The sequence below is a fragment of the Pseudorasbora parva genome, chromosome 16, assembly GCF_024679245.1.
Source record: "Pseudorasbora parva isolate DD20220531a chromosome 16, ASM2467924v1, whole genome shotgun sequence".
Lineage (NCBI taxonomy): Eukaryota > Metazoa > Chordata > Actinopteri > Cypriniformes > Gobionidae > Pseudorasbora > Pseudorasbora parva.
The window spans coordinates 17,045,490-17,068,321 of record NC_090187.1 but is presented as its reverse complement, the minus strand read 5'-3'; the positions used below and the strand labels follow the sequence as shown (position 1 = coordinate 17,068,321).

The 22,832-nt window shown below is 42.2% G+C and overlaps 2 protein-coding genes across 2 annotated transcripts; both read left to right on the top strand.

The window, feature by feature from the left end:
- The first annotated feature begins 4,373 nt into the window (after window positions 1-4,373).
- olfcj1 (olfactory receptor C family, j1) lies at window positions 4,374-7,762 on the top strand. Its single transcript, XM_067419844.1, has 6 exons — window positions 4,374-4,579; window positions 4,713-4,998; window positions 5,319-6,131; window positions 6,225-6,455; window positions 6,595-6,718; window positions 6,849-7,762. Exons 1-6 carry the CDS (start codon window positions 4,374-4,376, stop codon window positions 7,760-7,762), a joined length of 2,574 nt encoding a protein of 857 aa, XP_067275945.1.
- A 10,542-nt stretch (window positions 7,763-18,304) lies between these two features.
- LOC137043546 (extracellular calcium-sensing receptor-like) lies at window positions 18,305-21,893 on the top strand. Its single transcript, XM_067419845.1, has 6 exons — window positions 18,305-18,525; window positions 18,628-18,919; window positions 19,163-19,951; window positions 20,037-20,264; window positions 20,743-20,866; window positions 20,995-21,893. The coding sequence occupies exons 1-6, from the start codon at window positions 18,305-18,307 to the stop codon at window positions 21,891-21,893; spliced, it is 2,553 nt and encodes an 850-aa protein (XP_067275946.1).
- Window positions 21,894-22,832: the final 939 nt, after the last annotated feature.

Here is a 22,832-nt window from a genome sequence, read left to right as displayed (position 1 = left end):
GGTCCTCTCCGCATACGTTTGTGAGGTTTTACAATCTAGACGTAGCCTCTACACCGGGGTCCCGGGTGTTTCTGGGTTGATTCACACATACAGACATTTGGGACTCTGGCGGCGTGGGTATTGAGGTCCCCTAGCATTTCGATGCAGCTCGAAGTTCCCTCGAGATAGGGAACGTCTCAGGTAACGTATGTAACCATGGTTCCCTGAGAGGGAATGAGACGCTGCATCACGATGCCATACTCCCGGCATGCCTGTGATCGATTTGTTTGGCTTTTCCAGAAGCTAGTGACTGTTTGGTCCAGGTGTGCTTTATAGCTTCCTGGAGGATGACGTCACCCGCCTGTGACGTATCTTCCCGCTATTGGACTGATTACACAAGGGCTTCATGACACGGTACGCAGAGGCGTCTCCTAGCGTTCCGACGCAGCGTCTCATTCCCTCTCAGGGAACCATGGTTACATACGTTACCTGAGACGTTTTCTCCAGAACGACTGTACAGCCAAATACATTTTTGTTTCAATATTAATAATAATAATTTGTTACATTTATATAGCGCTTTTCTAGGCACTCAAAGCGCGTTTACATAGAAGGGGGAATCTCCTCAACCACCACCAATGTGCAGCACCTGGATAATGCAACGGCAGCCATATTGCGCCAGAACGCTCACCACACACCAGCTGATTGGTGGAGAGGAGAGGAGAGTGATGAAGCCATGATGGAAAGGGGCCAATGGGCAAATTTGGCCAGGATGCCGGGGTTACGCCCCTACTCTTTATCGAAGGACATCCTGGGATTTTTAACGACCACAGAGAGTCAGGACCTCGGTTTAACGTCTCATCCGAAAGACAGTGTTCTTTGACAGTATAGTGTCCCCATCACTATAGTGGAGTGTTAGGACCCACACAGACCACAGGATGAGCACCCCCTCCTGGCCTCACTAACACCTCTACCAGCAGCTACCTGGTTTTCCCAGTTGGTCTCCCATCCAGGTATTGACCAGGCTCAGCCCTGCTTAGCTTCAGTGTGAAACCAGTCTTGGGCTACAGGGTGATATGGCTGCTGGCATATTGTCCTGTTCAACACTGTGAAGCTGCTTTGAAACAATCATCATTGTAAAAGCACTATATACATAAAGTTGATTGATTGATATAAATAGATAACAAATACAGAAAAAACAGTAACATTGTGTAATGTTATTGCAATTTAAAATAAGAGTTTTCATTTTTAACTCTTTCCCCGCCAGCGTTTAAAAAAAAAGTTGCCAGCCACTGCAAGGGTTTTTGACCATTTTCACCAGTATTTAGACCACCAAAATAAGATCACGCCCCCTTTTTTGCATATTCTTGTGGGCAGAGGGTTTGTCAACAAACTGTTCTAGTGAGGTCATTACAGCAGGAAGTGCAGGGATGTAGTCCAAACCGGCCATTCGCTGAAGGCTTTGAAAGGGAACTTCTGTTAAATAAAATATCTCGCTTGGCATTGAACTTTGAGCTTTATAATTTTACAGGTATTATTTATGCTCTAACAGCAACATCACACACTAACTAAAGTTTGAAAATAGGATCGCGAAGAACAGGACCTTTAATAGTCCATAGAATATTTTATTTTGTGAATATCTGAGCATGCAATATATCAAAAGAAATAACTGATCCTCTTCTTTTAAACAGAAAAAAAAAGTTTTATTCTAGCTTCTTGCATTATTTTTTATATCAACACTTGAATATTGGTAAGTTTCATTTAAAAAAAAGCAACATCTTGATCAAAAATCACAAAATCATGTTTTTTCCAGATCAGATTCAGAGTGATGATCAAACACAGATAGAGTAGTTTGAAGATGGGATCGCAAAGAACAGGACCTTTAATAGCCCATAGAATATTTTATTTTGTGAATATCTGAGCATGCAATATATCAAAAGAAAGAACTGATCCTCATCTTTTAAACATAAAAAAAAGTTTTATTCTAGCTTATTGTATTATTTTTATATCAACACTTGAATATTGGTAAGTTTCATTTAAAAAAAGCAACATCTTGAACAAAAAATCACAAAATCATGTTTTTTCCAGATCAGATTCAGAGTGATGATCAAACACAGATAGAGTAGATCGAGTCCATCAACACTCCTAATGCTTGCACAGTCCTGTAGCTCGTCCTGGGTCCACATTTCATTCACTTACATTAGGCTTTAGATTTGATGTTTAATGTTGATGATCACATAATTTTTCCAATGCATTTGATTACATACGATCGCTCTTTTACGCTTACATTTTACCCGCGTGTCTTTTGATCAGGAGATTCAGTACTCATTCAGAAGATGCGTAATAGCGCCTCCAGCGCTCAGCGAGTAATAGTGCGTCTCCAGCGCTCTCTCTCCTCTGTCCTTGTTTCCTCCTAGCATATATTCTCTCTCCATGCCAATAACTGCAACAAAAGACAGGTTTTCATAATTTGTGCTTGATCCACTTACGACTTATATATTATTCGACAATGTCACGTGATTTCAGCAGTTAGGCAGTTTGACACGTGGTCCGAATCATGAATCAATACGCTGATTCATAACCGTTTGAATCTTTATTTGAGTATTGAATACAAAACACGGAAGAGAAGACAATGCTGAATAAAGTTGTAGTTTTTGTTATTTTTGGACCAAAATGTATTTCCGATGCTTCAAGAGATTCTAATTAACTAACTGATGTCACATATGGACTACTTTGATGATGTTTTTATTAGCTCTCTGGACATGGACAGTACAGTGTGCATAGACTGCATATGCTCTTGGACTAAAATATAAAATATCTTAAACTGTGTTCTGAAGATGAACAGAGGTCGGGTGTGGAATGACATTAGAGTGAGTAATTAATTACATTAAATTTCATTTTTGGGTAAACTAACACTTTAAGATATTTTTAATGAAATCCGATGGCTTAGAAAAGCCTCCATTGACACCAATGTAATTTCCTCTATCAAGACCCATAAAAGGCACTAAAACATCTTTACAAAGCCCATCTCACTACAGTGGTTCTACGATAATTTTATGAAGCGACGAGAATAGTTTTTGTCTAAATAACGACTTGTATAGTAATGGGCCGATTTCAAAACACCACTTCGTAAAGCCTTGACGCTTAATGAATTAGTGTATAGAATCAATGGTTCGGTTCGTGAAAGTCACAGGATTTTGGCAGTTTGACACGCAATCCGAATCATAAATCGATACGCTGATTCAAAATGCTACAAGGCTTTACGAAACAGTGTTTTGAAATCGGCATATCACTATATGTCTTTGTTTTTTTTTGCACACACAAACTATTCTTGTTGCTTCATAAAATTATTGTAGAACCACTGGACTTTGTAACGACATCTTTAGTGCCTTTTATGGGTCTTGAGAGAAATGGCATTGGGCTCAATGGAGGCATTTCTGAGCTATCTCTATTTATGTTCCGAAGATGAACGGAGGTCTTACGGGTGTCGAACGACATTAGAGTAACTAATTAATGACAGAATTTTCATTTTTGGGTGATCTAACCCCTTAAGTTATTTGATTTTTTTTTTTTTTTTTATTGTATATTCAGAAGCACTAATTTAAAAAAAAAAAATATGCATACATGTTTCAAAACTTTGTGAACCCATGTTTTAAATGTGCCTATCAATCTTTTTTTTTTTTTCTCTGTCTCTGGTTCTTCATATCAACTCTATTGTTGTTTGTTAATGCAGCAAGCTTGTGAGTCATCACAATATTTTAGACCCCATTCTCTTTAGTCCCTTATAATTATTTTTATTGCGAAGGCAAATGCCCATTTTGTTCCCACAATAAAAACAATGCATGTAGCCTATGGTATACTTTCCCAGTTAAAATAATGTATTAAGAGAAAAATCTGGGCTTAATTACAGAATATTAAATCTTATTTTGACTCATCTCATTTGGTTCATTTGATGGATTTCTCTTTGTGAGCATCACTCAAGTATAGTTGTATACTTCTGTCTGCCTGGATCAGCTTCATTAATTTTTTTTTTATTTTTCTTTTTTTTACCTCTTATATCAGCTGTTTTAATTATTGTGGTCTTGAAAGGAGTAAAACATAGGATAGAATTAAGACAGCTGTTTATAATTTATAATTTATTTAAGATATATATTTCTTAGTGTTTTCCATATTACTGACATAAGGATAAGGAGGTTTGGGATTGGACCAAAGCAAAACAAAGCTTATTGCACTGTTTTTCTGTCTGTCACCTTAATTGCTTGTCTTATTGGGCAGAGATGGTAAACATGCATTATGTAAGCCTAAGCCTAATGTTTCATGTGAAGACAATATATAAGCAAATGATTTACTTAACACACAACCTTAACTTTAAAAAGTCATTGACATATTGCAGAGTCATGCTGTTGATTGAAACCATTTTGATGGTTATCTCCTGTACTGTGAGTGCTGCACAACTTGAATGTAAAGCTTATGGGACAGATGAACTCCTTCATTTCTCAAAAGAAGGCAATGTCTCTATTGGGGGCATTTTTTCATTCCACCAAAATCCAGTTGGTGTAAATCCAACACTCACAACCAACCCAGGAAACATCCGGTGTAGTGGGTAAGATAGTGAACATATTTGTTCCATAATACTCAAAGACTTGTTTACAAAAAAAATAATGTAATATAATGACAGCAACAACTAATGTGTTGGATGATTCACTGAAGAAAACAAACCTACCATCCCTTTTCAGTCTTGATCCTGGAGAGCTTCAGTATGCAATGACAATGATTTTTGCCATTGAGGAAATAAACAACAGCACAGATCTTCTTCCTGGCTTTGTGCTTGGCTACCGTGTCTATGGCTCTTGCCCAAGTATCCCTCTCTCCATGGGTGCATCGTTAGCTTTGATCAATGGACAAATGGAATCAGAAGAGAGCTGTGTAAGTCCCTCTACTGTGCAAGCTGTGATTGGAGACACTACATCAACATCCACAATAGACATTGCAAGGACCATGGGTCCATTTAAAATCCCTGTGGTAAGTCATTCAATGAATGTGTGTGCAGATTGAGAGATTTCTTGAAATGTGATCAAATTTATTTGTTTAAATTTGTGTTTTATTTATAATCTGTTATAATGATGAAATTGTTGTTCTGGGTCTCCAGGATATAATTACTGGAATGTTTAACCATGTTTAAACATCACAAACATTATAAACATTATTGTCATTTTACAATAATGAGTTAAATTAAGGATTTACATGTGTAAACACAGTTTTGGGTCTACTGCTAATAATGCCAGGCCTCTATTACAGTTTTAATAGACAAGCCTAATAATTTAAATGTTGTCTCGTTTCAGCTTAGCCATTCAGCAACTTGTGCATGTCTAAGTAACAGACAGCATTATCCATCCTTCTTCAGGACTATCCCCAGTGATTACTACCAGAGCAGAGCACTGGCTAAACTAGTCAAGTATTTTGGCTGGACCTGGGTTGGGGCTGTGAGAAGCAGGGGAGATTACGGCAACAATGGAATGGCCACTTTTTTAGAAGCAGCAGATAAAGAAGGCATTTGTGTCGAATACTCTGTGGCCATTTACAGAACTGATTCAAGAGATAAGTTTTTGGAAGTCACAAACATAATTAAAAAATCAACATCTAAAGTCATTGTAGCTTTTGCAGATGGCAATGATTTAGACATTCTCATAAATGAGCTTTACTCCCAAAATGTAACTGGCTATCAGTGGGTTGGAAGTGAGGGTTGGATCACTTACAGATATGTAGCAACCCCAGTGAACTATGCTGTGGTAGGGGGAGCAATAGGCTTTGCTGTGCCAAATGCATACATTCCTGGACTGAGGGAGTTTATTGTGAGTAGCCATCCCTCCTCAAGATTAGGTAACACAGGACTGGTTGAGCTGTGGGAAAGCGTGTTTGACTGCATTTTAAATCCAAGCACACACAATGCCTCTAAGATATGCAATGGAGAGGAGTCCCTAGCTAATACGAACACACGTTTCACAGATGTGTCTGATGCTAGTCTTCTAAACAATGTTTACAAAGCAGTGTATGCTGTCGCTCATGCAATAGAAGCACTGTTGACTTGTGAGGAAGGGAAGGGGCCATTCTCCAATAAGACTTGTGCAGAGCATGGAAAAATACAGCCATGGCAGGTGTGTTCTTTTGAATTCCTCCCCTGTAATTTTCTGTAATTAAATCCTAATGTTCAAAGACCATGGGTATTATCATTCCACTTTTCTTTACAGGTACTGCATTATCTGACCCAAGTGAACTTTACAACCAAAAATGGAGAAAACGTTTATTTTGATGATCGTGGTGACCCAGTTGCACGTTATACGCTGGTTAACTGGCAGATGAACTTTGAAGGAATAATAACATTTGAATCAATTGGCTTATATGACGCATCAAAGCCAGAGGGACAACAGATTCAACTGAAAGATGACATTGATGCAATCTGGGCAAGAAACCAGAAAAATGTTAATAATAATAATAATCTGTCATAATCTTTATGCTACATAGATTAGTGCACATTGATTTTATATAGTGCAAACTGTATAATTGTGTGTGTGTGTGTGTGTGTGTGTGTGTGTGTGTGTGTGTGTGTGTGTGTTATAGGTCCCTAAGTCTGTGTGTAGTGAGACCTGTCTTGCAGGCACTCGCAGGGCCTTCATGAAAGGAAAACCCATCTGCTGCTTTGACTGCATCGGCTGTGCGGATGGAGAGTTCAGCAACACCACAAGTGAGATTAATAAGCCTCTCACATTAGCAGTGATACTCGTCATGTTTCTGTGTGGTCAACCCAAAGTCTGTATGGTTTTGCGTTGTCTTGAAATTATGTTTTACTCTCTTTATTTTATCTATGCTTTCAGATGCAGTAACATGCGTTCCATGCCCTCTCGAGTACAAATCAAATGGGAACAGAACACAATGTGAACTAAAAAAAATTGAATTCCTAACATTTAAAGAAGTAATGGGCAATATTCTAGTGACATTTTCTTTGTGTGGGGGATGTCTCACAATCACAATTGGGTTTATTTTCTTCTACCACAGACATACACCAATAGTAAGAGCCAACAACTCAGAGCTGAGCTTCCTGCTGCTCTTCTCACTCACTTTGTGTTTTCTCTGTTCTCTTACTTTCATTGGTCGGCCCACTGAGTGGTCCTGTATGTTCCGTCACACAGTGTTTGGGATCACTTTTGTCCTCTGTATCTCCTGTGTTCTGGGGAAAACAATTGTTGTGTTAATGGCCTTCAAGGCTACACTTCCAGGAAATAATGTCCTGAAATGGTTTGGGCCTCCTCAACAGAGACTTAGTGTTTTTGCCTTTACTCTTATACAAGTGCTTATTTGTGTCCTTTGGTTAACAATATCACCCCCATTTCCCAAAAAAAACACAAGTAATTACAACGACAAAATCCTTCTTGAGTGTGATTCAGGTTCAGCTGTTGGTTTCTGGGCTGTGCTCGGTTATATTGGCCTATTGGCTGTCTTGTGCTTTGTTCTAGCCTTTCTGGCTCGCAAGCTGCCTGATAACTTCAATGAAGCCAAATTCATTACATTCAGTATGCTTATATTTAGTGCTGTATGGATCACTTTTATCCCAGCTTATGTTAGTTCTCCTGGAAAATTCACTGTAGCAGTGGAGATATTTGCTATTTTAGCATCAAGTTATGGAATGTTGTTTTGTATATTCATTCCTAAGTGCTACATAATTTTACTAAAACCAAACATGAACTCTAAAAAACTTTTGATGGGTAAAGTTTCTTCAAGGGTTCTCTGATTAAAATGGCTTTTTATCATTATACATTGATATAAGTAAAAATGTCATGCATTCTCCTTATTAATTTGATGTTCTAAAGCTGCACGTATTACCAGGTTACATATGTAACCTGAGATGTTCCCCTTCAAAGTGAAATTTCTATGCTGCATTATGCGTTGACGCTATGGGAACTTTAATGCCAATGTCGTCATGCCCAGGATAACAGAACCTCTCCAAAAGGTACAAACACAGACAATTGTTGAGTGCAGAGTGGACTTGGATCAAGCCTTGGATCAAGATCTTTGTTCACCTCATGGTGTTACACCATGATACAGAGAATTGCATTTCCAGGGCACATCATTTCCAAGTGGAAGGGATTTATAATGGTTTTTGCAACCTCAACTAAAGACCAGAATCTAAGAGAGCTCTTTCAGATCTCTAGCTAGGGATAAAATATTATCCCCATAACTTGTGAGGGAAGATCTCTCTGGATCTAAATCTTACAGGCCAAAACGTAGCCTAGGCCACACCTGCACCATGGTGTCCAGCCTGAAAGGAGCTGGAGGTGTGACTGCAAAACAGAGGGGACATACTGCCTTGATGGAGGAGCTCACCCTGGTGATTAATGTAAAGAGACTACCATAGTGTCATCTGTATGGACCAACACATGGTAGCCCATCAGCTGTGGAAGGAAGTGCAGGGTGTCTCAAAAAGATGGACCCAATGTCATACAAATATATTTCAAACTAGCAACATTAGCCTGTTGGTGCACTGGGACAGGTATCTAGAGGTATCTATGGGAGGCGGTCACCAAAATCTGGCCATCTTTTTGAAAACACTGTATTTCAGAGAAATTCTAGAAAAACTGCCCACATCTTAAAACAGTTTTTGTGCCAGGAAAGATGAGGTTCCCCACGAAAGACCATGGCTTGTCTGCCATTGAGAGCTGCACCTTAGCTTGTGAGAGAGGCACTTGTGATGATAACATGACTCTAGTGTCAGGCCCCTGTTGAGTAACCCTGGCTTCTTCCAAAGTTGAAGAGCACATAATGTGGACCTGGAACATAACAGCCTCTGAACTTCTCTAACAGAAAGCTTCTGACCTAGCTTGATGTTTCTTGCAGTGGTTAGGATCGAAATCAAATGTGCACGAGACAGATGTGCCTGTATCGTGGTCAAGTACCACACAACCCCCAGAAAAGTAATTATTGTGGTTTATTTACTCCTCTGATTGAGCTAGTATCAGCCAATCATTGATATATTTCAGTAACCCACTTGGGGACAAGGCTAGGCTGAAAGGAAGAACTTGATATTGATATCCTTCATACATAAAGGCAAACCTGAGAAACTTCCTTTGTTCTGGCAGAATCTCAATATAAATGTAAGCATCCTTTAGATCTATCGTCCCCAAACTTATCCTCAAATTGGACTTGTGACACTATGAGTTTGAGGCTAAGCATCTTAAACCCTTATGCCTGAAAAATATGATTTAGGTCCCTCATCTCTTAAACCGGATGCATAGCATCAATGCCATGACACAGCGTCAAATTACAACATTGAAAGGGAACACATTACAGAATGCATAGCTATAGTAAATCAGTTATAAAATAACTAAAATGTTTGAATATAATTTTGAACGTTTCTGTCTAGCTATCTTGTTAAGTCAAAAGTACGCTTTAGTTTTCTGCTTACTACCATATATCATTCGCAATGAGCTACATTTATAATACACAAGCATACTTTTTGTGTGTGTGTGTGTGTGTGTGTGTGTGTGTGTGTGTGTGTGTGTGTGTGTGTAAATTAATCATAAAGTTATGACATAATTTCTTAATTAAAAAATTATATATTTCGGGGAGGGTTGGGGCTGCTCCCTACCACACATAAATGTTGCACAAAACATCTGAAAACGTTCTGTTCTTTAGAGTGCATTTTGGTAAAAGTATTTGCCATAGTATGTAATAAAATTAATTGGTTTCATACATTAAAATAAACTAAAGTTCTGAGCTATTCTGTTCTGAACACCAATAAAATTTGTCTGCAAACTTTTGCATATGACAGTCTGTTTTACATGCAAGTAAACGGTACTGTTTTACGGTCATAACTGTATACTGCACATCTGAACCGCACACGCTTGAGTTGTAAAGTCTTATTCCTTTTGAGTACTTTTCTGAGCATTTCTGATTACTGTTGGAATCCTCTGTGGTTCTGCCAAACTAATAATTTGAATTTGTTTGCTTCAGTTGGATAGTCAACTCTGGTTATTGACCCTGCCTGTTTACCTGTGCTGTGTATTGCCTGATGATTTAATAAACTCTCTGCAAAAGGATCATTACACCTCATTATTTATCTACAAGCAATTTGGTGTTCTCAGTAGTTTTTGAATTAATAGTTATATTTTAATTATATATTTTACATTTGCAGTTATATTAATGTTCAGGGGTCTCATTTATAAAACATTGCGTAGATTTCATCCTAAAAGTGTACGTGATGTGCACCCTTCAGCTGGGACCTGTCAGGTGTTGTCCTAATTAGCGTTGCTACCGGTGACAAGTAGGGAGTCAGCACTAGTTTGTCACCCCCCCCCCCCCCCAATTCTCAAAGGTGGGCCTCCTGTGAACCGATGCAGATCTTATCACCTGGGAGGAAGGGGTTGGGGAAGATCCGACCAGACCAGCCTGAGAACATCCTGGAAAGTGCATCCGCATTGCCATTGACAGAGCCCGTTTGGTGCTTGACCACGAAATGGAAATCTTGAAGAGACAGGAACCTTCTGGTGACACGGGCATTGCTGTCTTTCGCCCTTGCCATCCACTGCAAAGGGGCATGATCAGTCACTAGGGTGAAGGAACGACCTAGAAGATGGTACCTGAGCTCCTCGACAGCCCATTTTATGGCCAGGGCCTCTTTCTCAACTGCTGCATACCTTGTTTCGGCAGGGGTAAGTTTTCGGCTGATGAACGTTACCGGATGTTCCTCTCCTTGAACCATTTGAGACAGCACCGCTCCTAAGCCCGTGTCGGAGGCATCCGTTTGGAGGGTGAACGGCAAGGAAAAATCTGGTACATGGAGCACTGGTGCAGAGGTTAATGCTGCTCGCAGCCTCTGGAATGCTCTTTCCGTTGCAGCATCCCATCGCACTTTATCCGGTTGGCCCTTCTTCGTCAGGTCTGTAAGGGGGCAAGCCAGAGAAGAGAAACCGGGGATGAAACAACGATAATATCCGGCTAAGCCCATGAAGGCCCATACCTGCTTCTTTGTCGTGGGCCGGGGATACTCCCTGATGGCCTTCACTTTTTCTTCCTGTGGTTCGATCAGTCCCCTTCCAATGCGATAACCAAGGTAGCGCGCCTCTGAGAGCCCTAGGTGACACTTTTGAGGATTAGCCGTTAGCCTTGCACGACGGAGCGTGCTTAATACCTCCCTTAGTCGGAATACATGTTCCTCCCAAGTTTCTGAGTGGACGACCACGTCATCCAGGTAGGCTGCTGCATAAGCCTGGTGTGATCGGAGCACTTGGTTCATTAGTCGTTGGAAGGTCGCTGGTGCCCCATGCAGCCCGAAAGGTAGGACCCGGTAATGCCAGTGCCCGGATTGAGTACTAAAAGCAGTCTTCTCTTTTGCAGATGGAGAGAGGGGGACCTGCCAGTACCCTTTTGTTAGGTCCAGTGTGGAGATATACCTGGCCCTACCGAGACGTTCGATGAGCTTGGGGTAGCTGTCAAACTCTGACACTTCATTTAGCTTCCGGAAGTCATTACAAAATCGGAATGTGCCATCTGGCTTTGGGACTAGCACAATTGGGCTGGACCATGGGCTGGAGGAGGGCTCCACGACGCCTCCTCAATGGCTTGCCGACGAGACTCTGGAACACGGTAGGGCCGTTCGAATGTCATGCGACAGGACGGAGGTGCGTCCCGGATAACGGGAAAACACATCCTGGAAGCTTCTGACCAGGGCCTCCAGGTCTTTCTTTTGGTGTGGACCAAGCTGGGGATTCATGTCCACCACAGGATCCACCTTGTCTGCTGACAGAGCTACAGCTGGCCGTTCCGGGACCCAACGCTTTAAGAGATTAATGTGGTATACCTGCTCACTCCTTCTTCTTCCAGGCTGGCGTAGCTTGTAATTTACCGGGCCAACCTGCTCAACGACTGTGCAGGGGCCCTTCCAGGACGCCAGAAATTTGCAGGCCACATTCGGCACTAGAACCAGGACCTGGTCTCCAGGAAGGAATTCCCGAGGCTGCGCTGGCCGATCATAGAGACGCTGCTGGGACCGTTGGGCTTCAAGCAGGTGTTCCTTGACCAAGGGCATGATTCGATCAATTCTCTCCCTCATTTCTTGAACGTGTTCCACTAGCGAACGGTGGGGGAAAGGTTGTTGTTCCCAGGCCTCTTTGGCAACATCCAGCAGCCCCCGGGGTTGTCGGCCGAACAGCAACTCGAATGGAGTAAAGCCCGTGGAGGCTTGGGGCACCTCTCGAATCCCAAAGAGCACATAGGGGATCATTCGGTCCCAATCGCGTCCATCTTCCGTGGCCACTCGCTTTAACATCCGCTTCAGGGTCTGGTTGAAGCGTTCTACTAGACCATCTGTCTGGGGGTGGTATACTGACGTGCGGAGGTGTTTCATTTGTAGTAACTTACACAGATCCGCCATGATCCGGGAGACGAAGGGAGTGCCTTGGTCTGTCAGGATTTCCGACGGAATCCCCACCCGGCTGCATAAAACAAACAACTCCTGTGCTATCGTGGCGGCCGTGGCCCGTCGAAGGGGAATGGCCTCAGGATAACGAGTGGCATAATCTACCAGAACCAGAATGTACTCATGGCCTCGTGCCGACTACGGCAGTGGTCCCACGCGGTCTCTGCGGAGCTGTTCGTTGGCAAACTGCACAGGACTGGCAAAACCGTTTAACCTCAGCATTAATGCCCGGCCAATGAAAGCGATCCCTTATCCGCTGCAACGTGTTATCTGCTGCAAGATGGCCGGCCAGCGGATGGGAGTGAGCTAGGTGGAGGACCATCTCGGTTTTGCTACGTGGGAGTACCAGCAGATCCTTAAGCTCTCCCCGTCTTTCAGCTACACAGTATAACAGGTCATTCTTTACAATGAAGTGTGGAGAGGGGTGAGGAGGTGGCTGGCGTTCAGCGCCATTAACAACCCTGACCTGTCGGCAGAAGTTCTTCAGGCGATCGTCCTCCCGTTGTTCTCTTCCTAGAGACCCGCTCCCTGTGATTTGCTGAAACAGATCAGAGAAAACTTCAAGATTTGTCTGGGACGACTCACCTGCTCTCTCACTTTCAGATGCCAGGTAAGCCTGGTGAGCTCTCATTTTCCGGGGTCGGCCTCCTCCCCTCCGGCGGCCAGGATTGCTGCGACCTCGTAGGAGCGGCTCCAAGCCTGGCCAGTCCCGTCCGAGCAAGACTGGTACCGGCAGGTCCTTCAACACCCCGACCTCAACCATCCAGGTTCCTGGGGAGGCAGAGATTGAGACGGTTTGGGCTGGGACGTACCTCGTATCTCCATGGACACAGGTGATTGGGAGGAGGGATCTCCCTGGTTTTGTGGATCCCAGCAACTGAGGTTGAATGAGGCTGACACTGCTGCCCGTATCCAACACGGCTCAAACTCGTCGGCCGTTCACCCGGACCTCCTCCTCTGGGGCCCCGACAGGGACGTTATGATGCACAATACACCCCGCCATCCAGGCCCGGGCCTCCGGCGGATTTGGGTCAGTCGGCATGGGCTCATCTTGTTCAGGTGGTCGAGCGGGCCCCACTAGGCTCCCCGGCTTGTGGGGGCTGTTCATGCCTCGCCGTTCCAGTGCCTCTCCGGGGGAAGAAGGCGGTTCTCTCTCCTGCCTCCCTTGCCGTTGCAGCCTCAGACAGCTCCACAGCTTCCACCAACTCAGGTACTGTATGTGGATTTTGGAGCCCGACAGTGCGCCAGTGGAGACGGTGTAGGGCACGTAGCAGTCTATCTACGGTGACCTTTTCAATCACATTTGCCACAGTGGCCCCGTCTGCTTCTAACCAAAGTTTAATGAGTCGGCTCAGTTGGGCCGCTTGCATGCGAATGGGAATCCGCGTATCATAAACCCAATCGTGGACCTTCTGAGCCGCGCAGACTGGAGAGAGGCATATCTGAGCCAGGAGCTGTTTTTAAAAAAAACCAATAATTTTTTTAAATGAGATGGGGGAAGAGAAAAATAAACTCGTTGGGGTTCCCCTGTGAGGAGGGGGGCTAATTTCGTTATCCATTCCCCTTCGTCCCAACCTTCTCTCCTTGCAGCCACCTCAAACGTGTGCAAAAAGACCTCTGGGTCATCCTGTTCTGTCATTTTTGAAAGGGTTATGGATGGCACGGGAGGTCGGACATCCGCCAAGAGGTTCCTGGTATAATCTGTACGAAGCCGCACCAGTTCATCTGCCACCCGGTTTTGTCCTGCCACCAGCTGTTCTGACAACTGTTGTTGATGGACTGACACTTCAGCCAGATGCCGGATTACATCCCCTACGGTGGGCAGAGAAGTGGCCTCACCGGGGTCCTCGTGTCTAGTGTCTCCTGCCCGCATTCTCCACCAATGTTGCCCTTGACTACGGGAAGAGAGGAGAACAGACACAGAAATGCAGTGAAGTGTCGCCCAGGGGCGTTTTTATTCTTCTAAATCAGTGTCAATGTCCGTGCAAACAAGCTCAGTCTCTGTGGTTTAGTGCCAGTGAAATGCCTTGTAGTGAGGGGTCATTTCCTCCTTGCCCCGTGAAGAGTGGGGAGTTTTCGTTGGTTTGGCTGGGTGATCCACACTCCCCTGGAACAAAGTCAGTCGCTCTCTAGGCAAAAGGAAGAGACACAGAGGTTAGATGTGCACCGTATGAGAGTCAAAGCAGCTCTCCCCAGTGGTCTCGATTCGTGCGGGGGACAATTGTACCCGCACCGAAATCGAGTCCCATACCACCCCCAGAAAACTCGTCTTCTGGGCCGGTTGCAACACACTCTTCTTCGTATTGAGTCTCAGCCCCAAGCACTGGATGTGTGACAGGACTACATCTCGATGTTGAACTGCCATCGTCGTCTATATAATTCAGTACACGGATGCCCTGAAGTCTCATTGGAGCCAGAGCTGCATCCATGCATTTCGTGAACGTGCGAAGGGAAAGAGCTAGACCGAACGGAAGTACACTATATTGGTATGCTTCGCCCCCGAAAGCGAACCTCAGAAACTTCCTGTGGCATGGAAGGATGGATATATGGAAATAGGTGTCTTTTAAATCTATCATGACGAACCAGTCCTCGGGCTGGATCTGACTCACGATGGCAGAGAGTCAACATCTTGAACCTGAATCTCCTCAGAGACCGGTTCAGATACCTTAGATGTAAAATCGGCCGAAGCCCTCCATCCTTTTTTGGAGCTATAAAGTACCGGCTGTAGAACCCGGCCTCCCTCTCCGACATCGGAACCTTTTCTATGGCTCCCTTCGCCAGCAAGGATTTTACTTCTTGTTCCATTACCCGAATCCGCTGTGGCACCACTGCAGTCCATGTCACCCCATTGAATTTTGGAGGGGGGTGATCGAACTGCAGACTGTACCCTATCTCTACAGTACGCAGGACCCATTTTGATATATTCGGAAGGCATTTCCATGCGCCGAGATAATCTACTAAGGGAGTCAGCCTCTCAAGGCTGACCTCGGGTGTAATTTGAATCTCGTTCCCAGCCCCCTGAAGCGGAGCCCCGGCAGCGAGCAGCTGGTAACGATTTTCCGTGTGTGGGGACAAGTGTCGTCCCGTCGCAGGTCTTTTTCGAGGCGACTGGGACAGCACTTGCCCCTGGGAAAATGATGTGGCCCGAAGTGTCAGTGACGGCGGGATTACCACATCGTTTTCCCAAGAGCGCTCTGGGCCGCCATCCCTTTAGGACGACGAGGGAGGAACTTACGGAAAGCTGCCGATTGTTTTTTCGCCTCCTGGCCGAACAGACCCGAAGGCGAAATCGGGGAGTCTAAGAGAAAGGTCTTGTCTTTCTCTTTCATCCCGACAGATTTAACCAAAGATGTCTCTCCACAGTCACCATTGATGCCATGGAGCGGCTGATGGCACGGGCTGTCTCCTTGGTGATGCGGAGAGACAAATCGGCAGCTTTCCGGAGCTCTAAAATATCCTCCGGGGAGGGCCCCTCTCCCTCGTCCAAATCCTTAAGGAGGTCGGCCTGGTAGGCCTGCAAGATAGATAATGTATGCAGGGAACTACCAGCCCGCCCAGCCGCCATATATGCCCTGCCCACCAACGCGGATGTATCTTGGCTTGGTGGGCCAGAGAGCACGAGCATCGGACCGTCCAACGCGGGGGAAGAAGCCGGAGCGCGGGCTTCCACACGGGGAGGACGATCATCTGAACTGTCAGCGGATGATTGAGAAAGTGTCTCGGCAGTCTCAATCTCCGCTGACAAATCCAGTTGTGAACCCCATGATCTGCGACGCCGAGCCGCCTCGGCGGCCACGGGTCCAGAGCCACGGGGTTCATGGGGCTGACCGCCGTCATTAAAAATGGCCAGCCGCGAGCGAAGCACTTTAAGTGTCAGCTTCTCACAATGCTCACAAGAGGCTCCCTCGAGAGGCCGCTGTATTATGCTGAACACCAAAACAAAGAACACAGAGTGAATGTGTGTCCGCACCCGACATAAAACGAGGGCACGGAGGCACACACTGCCTGAATTCAGAGCTCTTGGTCGCCATATATATAATGATAGGACAAACAACAATAAATAGACAGACAATTTCACACAGCATTACTGCTGAAGAGCTATAACTGACACTACTATGCGCCAGCCTCCCCTTTATAGCTTCGGTTATGCCTTCACATCTACGTCATGACGTAACACCAATCAGGATTGGACTAGTTTCATTCATACTTCGGATGCGTTTATGCTTAGGGAGCATCCCCAATTCGTCGTTTCGACGCAGTGCTCGTTCCCTCGATATAGGGAACTGTGAGATCAGGTTGGCCATTTGTGCCTTACACATTAATTGCTGAAAATCATTCAATATCCTTTTTATATTGTAGAATAAATTTATCAAAATATCCATAAAAACTCAATTGTATAAAATACTTCTCAGGTATTTTTTAAAATAAAGTGTTAATTTAATTAAAAATATTTTGTTAATTTGAATCAGTTCAAATAAATTAAAATTCATGCAGTTTTGCTGATAATGTCCCTGAATGAAAACACGTTCTCTTCTTATTCTGCCATTGGTATAATCCTTCAACAGTGCCAGCAGTGCCATCTTGAAGCACTACATACCGGGTCACAAGAGGCTTTATATGTTTCTTACAAATAGACTGGTCGTTGACAAAATCACAGAATAAATTTGTAGGCAAAAATTTTAGATGAAAATGTTCTTAATGATAGTTTTGTAATGAACAACGTAATAGTTAGGACCAATGAGCGATTGTGCTTCATGACTGTATTTGCAGACTTTGACATTTTCTGATATATGTACATTAGGGTAAATATTTCGTTTTTGCACTGTTGTTACACTGTTGTTTCGTCTTGCTCCCGTTTTGGACAATGTGACTGTAAAGCAGCGCTTATTATTATATATATTTTTTAAATACATTTTGAATTCCTTTTGGATTTTACTAGATGTATATAGCCTAAAACAATCGGCACAAATAACACTGTTGGATTTCATCTTCATGATAATGTGGTTATAATGTATGAAATGGAGTGAAAATTATTAATTCTTATAATTGTTCTTCTCACATTTAACTTCAGTTCACAATCTAACTTCAGTTCAAGACTTCACCAACTGTGCCGCCAATTCCCTTTGTTTCCAGAATGTGTGTACGCACAGCTCAAAGTTTGCTTAGAGGTCCACACATTCTCCCGTCAAGTTTTTTTAATAGATCACAACCTTTGCGTAGGAACTGGCATACGTACGTTTCCAGCCCCCTTTTGTGCATACGCACGCTTTATAAATGAGACCCCAGGACACTTGCTTAATAAGTAGTAATTTTCAGTTTAACACGTTAAAAATAATATTTAATATAAGATGCAATTAATGCAGTATCCATTTTGTTCCTATCATCCTTTGGCTGGTGTTACACTATACTGTATGATACTGTATGAGCACACTCTTATTCATGCAAACGCGTTAAAACCATTTTTTTAATGCTTTTGACTGCGGAGAGGACAAGTGTGACCCTTAATCAAAGAGGACCAGAGGGTTAAACCCCCGCCCACTTCCTGTTTTATCAAATACAGATATAAATAATTTTGAGATTGTTACAGATACAAATATTGGCTCCACTCCCTAGCACAAAAAATTGAGACATTATCAGTATCAGCAGATGTCTTTCCGAATAATCAGATATCAGAATCTGTGTAGACATTTTGTATCAGTGCATCCGTAGATATGTTTCTTCCATAATTAAATGAGTGTAGAAATGTAACTAGAATAAATTATGAATTATGCCAAACCCCAAAGGGTATTTTAAGATACAATAAAAGGCCCCGCTACCATTGTTCTGTCTCAGAAGTTCCTGCCCTGCATACATATTGGCATGGCAAAGAGAACTATGTCACTGTTGCTACTGATGTTGGTGGTGGATGGGATCTGTGTACCAGCTTCAGCACAAGTCTGCAGACTGCTTGGTCAGCCTGCACTTCCTCTACTTTCCACAGAAAGAGACATCAACATTGGGGGGATTCTCTCACTTCACAAAAGCGCTGTTTTACAAAACCATAATTTCACTTCCAAACCAGAGCAAACAACATGTGGCAGGTCTGTATAGCATTGACTCTGTAAGAAAAAAATGACAGAGAATGCCTTTGAAATGATTCATTGGAGACTTTAACACAATTGACGGATGCTTTATTTTCACAGCTTGAACTTGCGAGAATTTAAGTTTCTTCAGACACTGATATTTGCTATTGAGGAGATTAATAACAGCACACAACTGTTACCTGGTGTTTCTTTGGGCTATAAGATATATGATTCCTGTGGTTCAATAGGTCAGGCTATCTTCTCAGGCATGGCTTTGATGAATGGTTATGAAGAGACTTTAAGTGATACGTCTTGTTCTAGACCACCAGCTGTTCATGCCATTATTGGAGAGTCAAACTCCTCTCCCACCATTGGCTTGGCATCTGTAGTTGGTCCATTCAGCTTACCTATTGTAAGAACTCTTACTTATCTGCTGCTTGTTATGTTGAACAACTGGAATATGCAACAAAATGTATGCTTCAAGTCACATTCAAACACTGAAAACAACTATTGAAAAAATATAGAAAGCAATAGTTTTATATTGTAGTAGTATGCTTATGCCAATAATGCTATTTGTATAGTAGTGGTGGTGTATAGTGGATTAGGAATTTTAAAAATTACCTGAATTTTTATACTCTGCATCTTTTTATTGCAGATCAGTCATTTTGCCACATGTGCATGCCTGAGTAACAGGAAAAGGTATCGATCCTTCTTCAGAACAATACCCAGTGATTATTACCAAAGCAGAGCACTGGCTCAGCTTGTCAAGCACTTTGGCTGGACTTGGGTTGGGACGGTGAGGAGCCGCAGTGACTATGGCAATAATGGCATTGCAGCATTTGAGGAGGCTGCAAAAAAAGAAGGGATTTGTATTGAATATACAGAGGCTGTATTTAAAACTGACCCAGAAGAGCAGTTTCTGAAGACACTTAAAGTGATAAAACAGGGCACCGCCAGAGTGGTGCTGGCGTTTATGGCATTTGGAGATTTTGTCATCCTCCTTAGAGTATTTGCACAACACAACATTACGGGCATACAGTGGGTTGGCAGTGAATCCTGGATCACTTCTCGAAATCTTGCAGAAACAAAGGAATACAGTTTCCTTTCTGGAGCTGTGGGTTTTGCTATACCAAATGCTCATATTGTGGGTCTGCGAGAGTTCCTACTGAATGTGCATCCTGATCAAGAACCCAAAAATAAACTTTTAAAAGAATTCTGGGAAACTGTTTTTCTGTGCTTTTTTGGAAACAGCAGCAGTAGTGAGTGCACTGGAAAAGAGAGACTGGCAGAGCTGCAAAATGAATATACTGATATATCAGAGCTACGAATAGAGCATAACGTTTACACTGCAGTGTATGTAGTCGCATATACACTACATAATATGTTAAAAGACTTTGGGTCCTTCACCAACAGCAGCAAAGGAGAACGTCCCACACCTCAAAAGGTATGTAGGAGTAAGGTAAAAATACATAAAAACAAAAGGGTAAAAACTAAATGTATTAATTAATGTTTGTGTGGTTACAACTTAGGTGTTAGAATATATGCAAGATGTGAGCATCACTGTTAAAACAGGTGGGAAAGTTTTATTTGATGCAAGCGGTGATCCAGTGGCAAAATATGACCTGGTGAACTGGCAGCCTGCTGAGGATGGAAGTCTGAAGTTTAAGCATGTAGGTGTTTATGACAGCTCACTGCCTTCAGAGCAACGTCTTAAAGTCAATCAGGAACATGTGCTATGGGCAGGAAATAGTGGACAGGTATATATAACTGAATGGTAATAAATAACTGTTTGAATTATGAAATGTAATATCTAAGAACTTAATATTTAACAATATTACTGATTTAACTGCACTGACATTGTTGTATGAGAACTGAATTCAGAGGGATGATGATGTCAATGTTTTCTACAGAACTGCTTTATAGATGAAATTGACTAATTTAATAACTGATTATCTGTACAACAGAACTGTATTAACTGAGCTGAACTACAGCCAAAATGCTTATTTTTTTCTGTTATCACTGTAAAGCTCCTTTGAAATAATTTTTCAATTAAAGCATGGTTTTGTTTAAAGCATGATAAAAGGTGACTTGACTTGAATAACAGTCATTTAGATGAAAAGTCCTGACAATTTTAAAGCAGAGTAAAAGTTAGAAAAATTATTCCACAATTTCAAGCAAATAATTTAACAATTCGAAACATTGTTTGGCTCTTTTATGAAAACTTTTTTCTTATAGTTGCCTGTGTCCGTGTGCAGTGAGAGCTGCCCTCCAGGCACTAGGAAGGCTGTGCAAAAAGGAAGACCTGTCTGCTGTTATGACTGCATTCCATGTGCAGAGGGAGAAATCAGTAATGGCACAGGTAAAACTGTACTTGCTGAATAACTCTCATGAAGATGTGATAAAGTGAAGTGTAATACTCTCCATTGTTTAGGTGACGTCATGATGCATTTCCCATTGGAATAATATTTTATTGAAATTCCTTCACAGATTCTAGTGACTGCTTTCCTTGTGATTTGGAGTACTGGTCGAATGAAAGCAAAGACAGATGTGTGTTAAAAGTAGTTGAATTCCTTAGCTATACAGAAATAATGGGGATAGTGCTTTGTATTTTCTCCTTTATTGGCGTGTTATTAACAGCAATGGTATCTTTTTTGTTTTATCTTCATAAAGAAACACCTATTGTCAGAGCCAATAACTCAGAGCTGAGCTTCCTGCTGCTCTTCTCTTTGACTCTGTGTTTTCTCTGTTCACTTACTTTCATTGGTCGGCCCACTGAGTGGTCCTGTATGTTGCGTCACACAACATTTGGGATCACTTTTGTCCTCTGTATCTCCTGTGTTCTGGGGAAAACAGTAGTGGTGTTAATGGCATTCAGGGCTACACTTCCAGGAAGTAATGTCATGAAATGGTTTGGGCCTCTTCAACAGAGACTCAGTGTTGTTTCTTTAACATTAATGCAGGTGCTTATATGTGTGCTTTGGTTAACAATTTCACCTCCTTTCCCATATATGAATTCAAGCTACTACAGAGAAAAGATAATCCTAGAATGTAACTTGGGTTCAGCTATTGGTTTCTGGGCTGTTCTGGGTTATACTGGCCTGCTATCAATCTTGTGTTTTGTTTTAGCTTTTCTTGCACGGAAGCTCCCTGATAACTTCAATGAAGCCAAGTTCATCACATTCAGTATGCTCATATTCTGTGCTGTCTGGCTCACATTTATTCCAGCTTATGTCAGTTCTCCTGGGAAATTTACTGTAGCTGTTCAGATATTTGCTATTTTAGCTTCAAGTTTCGGTTTACTATTATGCATATTTGCCCCAAAATGTTTCATAATTTTGCTAAAACCAGAGAAAAACACAAAGAAACAAATAATGGGGAAATCTTAATCTAAAAAAAAAAAAAAAAAAAAAAAACTTTAAAATTAAAGATAGTCATGTTATTGAGCAAAATGCATGTTTATATAAGGAGTGTCATTTCATTGTTACCCCAACGACATTCAATTGTATTTATCACTCCAGCACTCGGACAGTTAATTTGAATCAGTTTTAGAGTATTTAAAGGACATAAAATTGGATGGTGAAAAAAACATGTAATGTTAAAGAAGGATTTTTAAAGAAAGTTACTGTTTTTGGCCACCCAAATAAATCCACTAAAGCTTTACTAGATTTAAGTCCCCTGGAATCATATTCGAAAACGACAGTAAGAGATATAGGTTTTTTTAATTGATAATGACCTAAAAATGGACAAGTAAATTGACTTAGTGGTATCATTTGTGTAATTATTATACCCTTAATAAATTACACATTAGACATCAATAATAGGCACGTTGTGTGTGTGTGTGTATATATATATATATATATATATATATAGCCTATACAAATAATCTGTTTACTACTGATATCAAATGTAACACCTAACTCAGAAGCCTGAGTTGACAGAGAAAGGTGATGATCAGCAATATGGGATCAACAAAGCCTCAATAGATTGGTTTGGTTTTGTCAACACAAAACTAATCCTGTAACCCTGAATTTGTTAAACTACCATCATGATACAGGCCCCTGGTAAGTAGCTTTTTGTTATTTTTTGACACGTTATAACTAAAGAAAACTGAGGTGAAGACTCATGTGCACAAGAACATTTATTGTGACAAAATAAAACATAAGTACAAAAAAAAAAAACACGAGGGGGAAAACAACAGTGTTGGGCAAGCTACTTGGAAAATGTAGTGAGCTAAGCTACCAGCTACTCTACATTAAATTAAGCTTCACTACACTGAAGCTAACCCCCTGGGAAATGTAGCAAGCTAAGCTACAGCAACTTGAAAA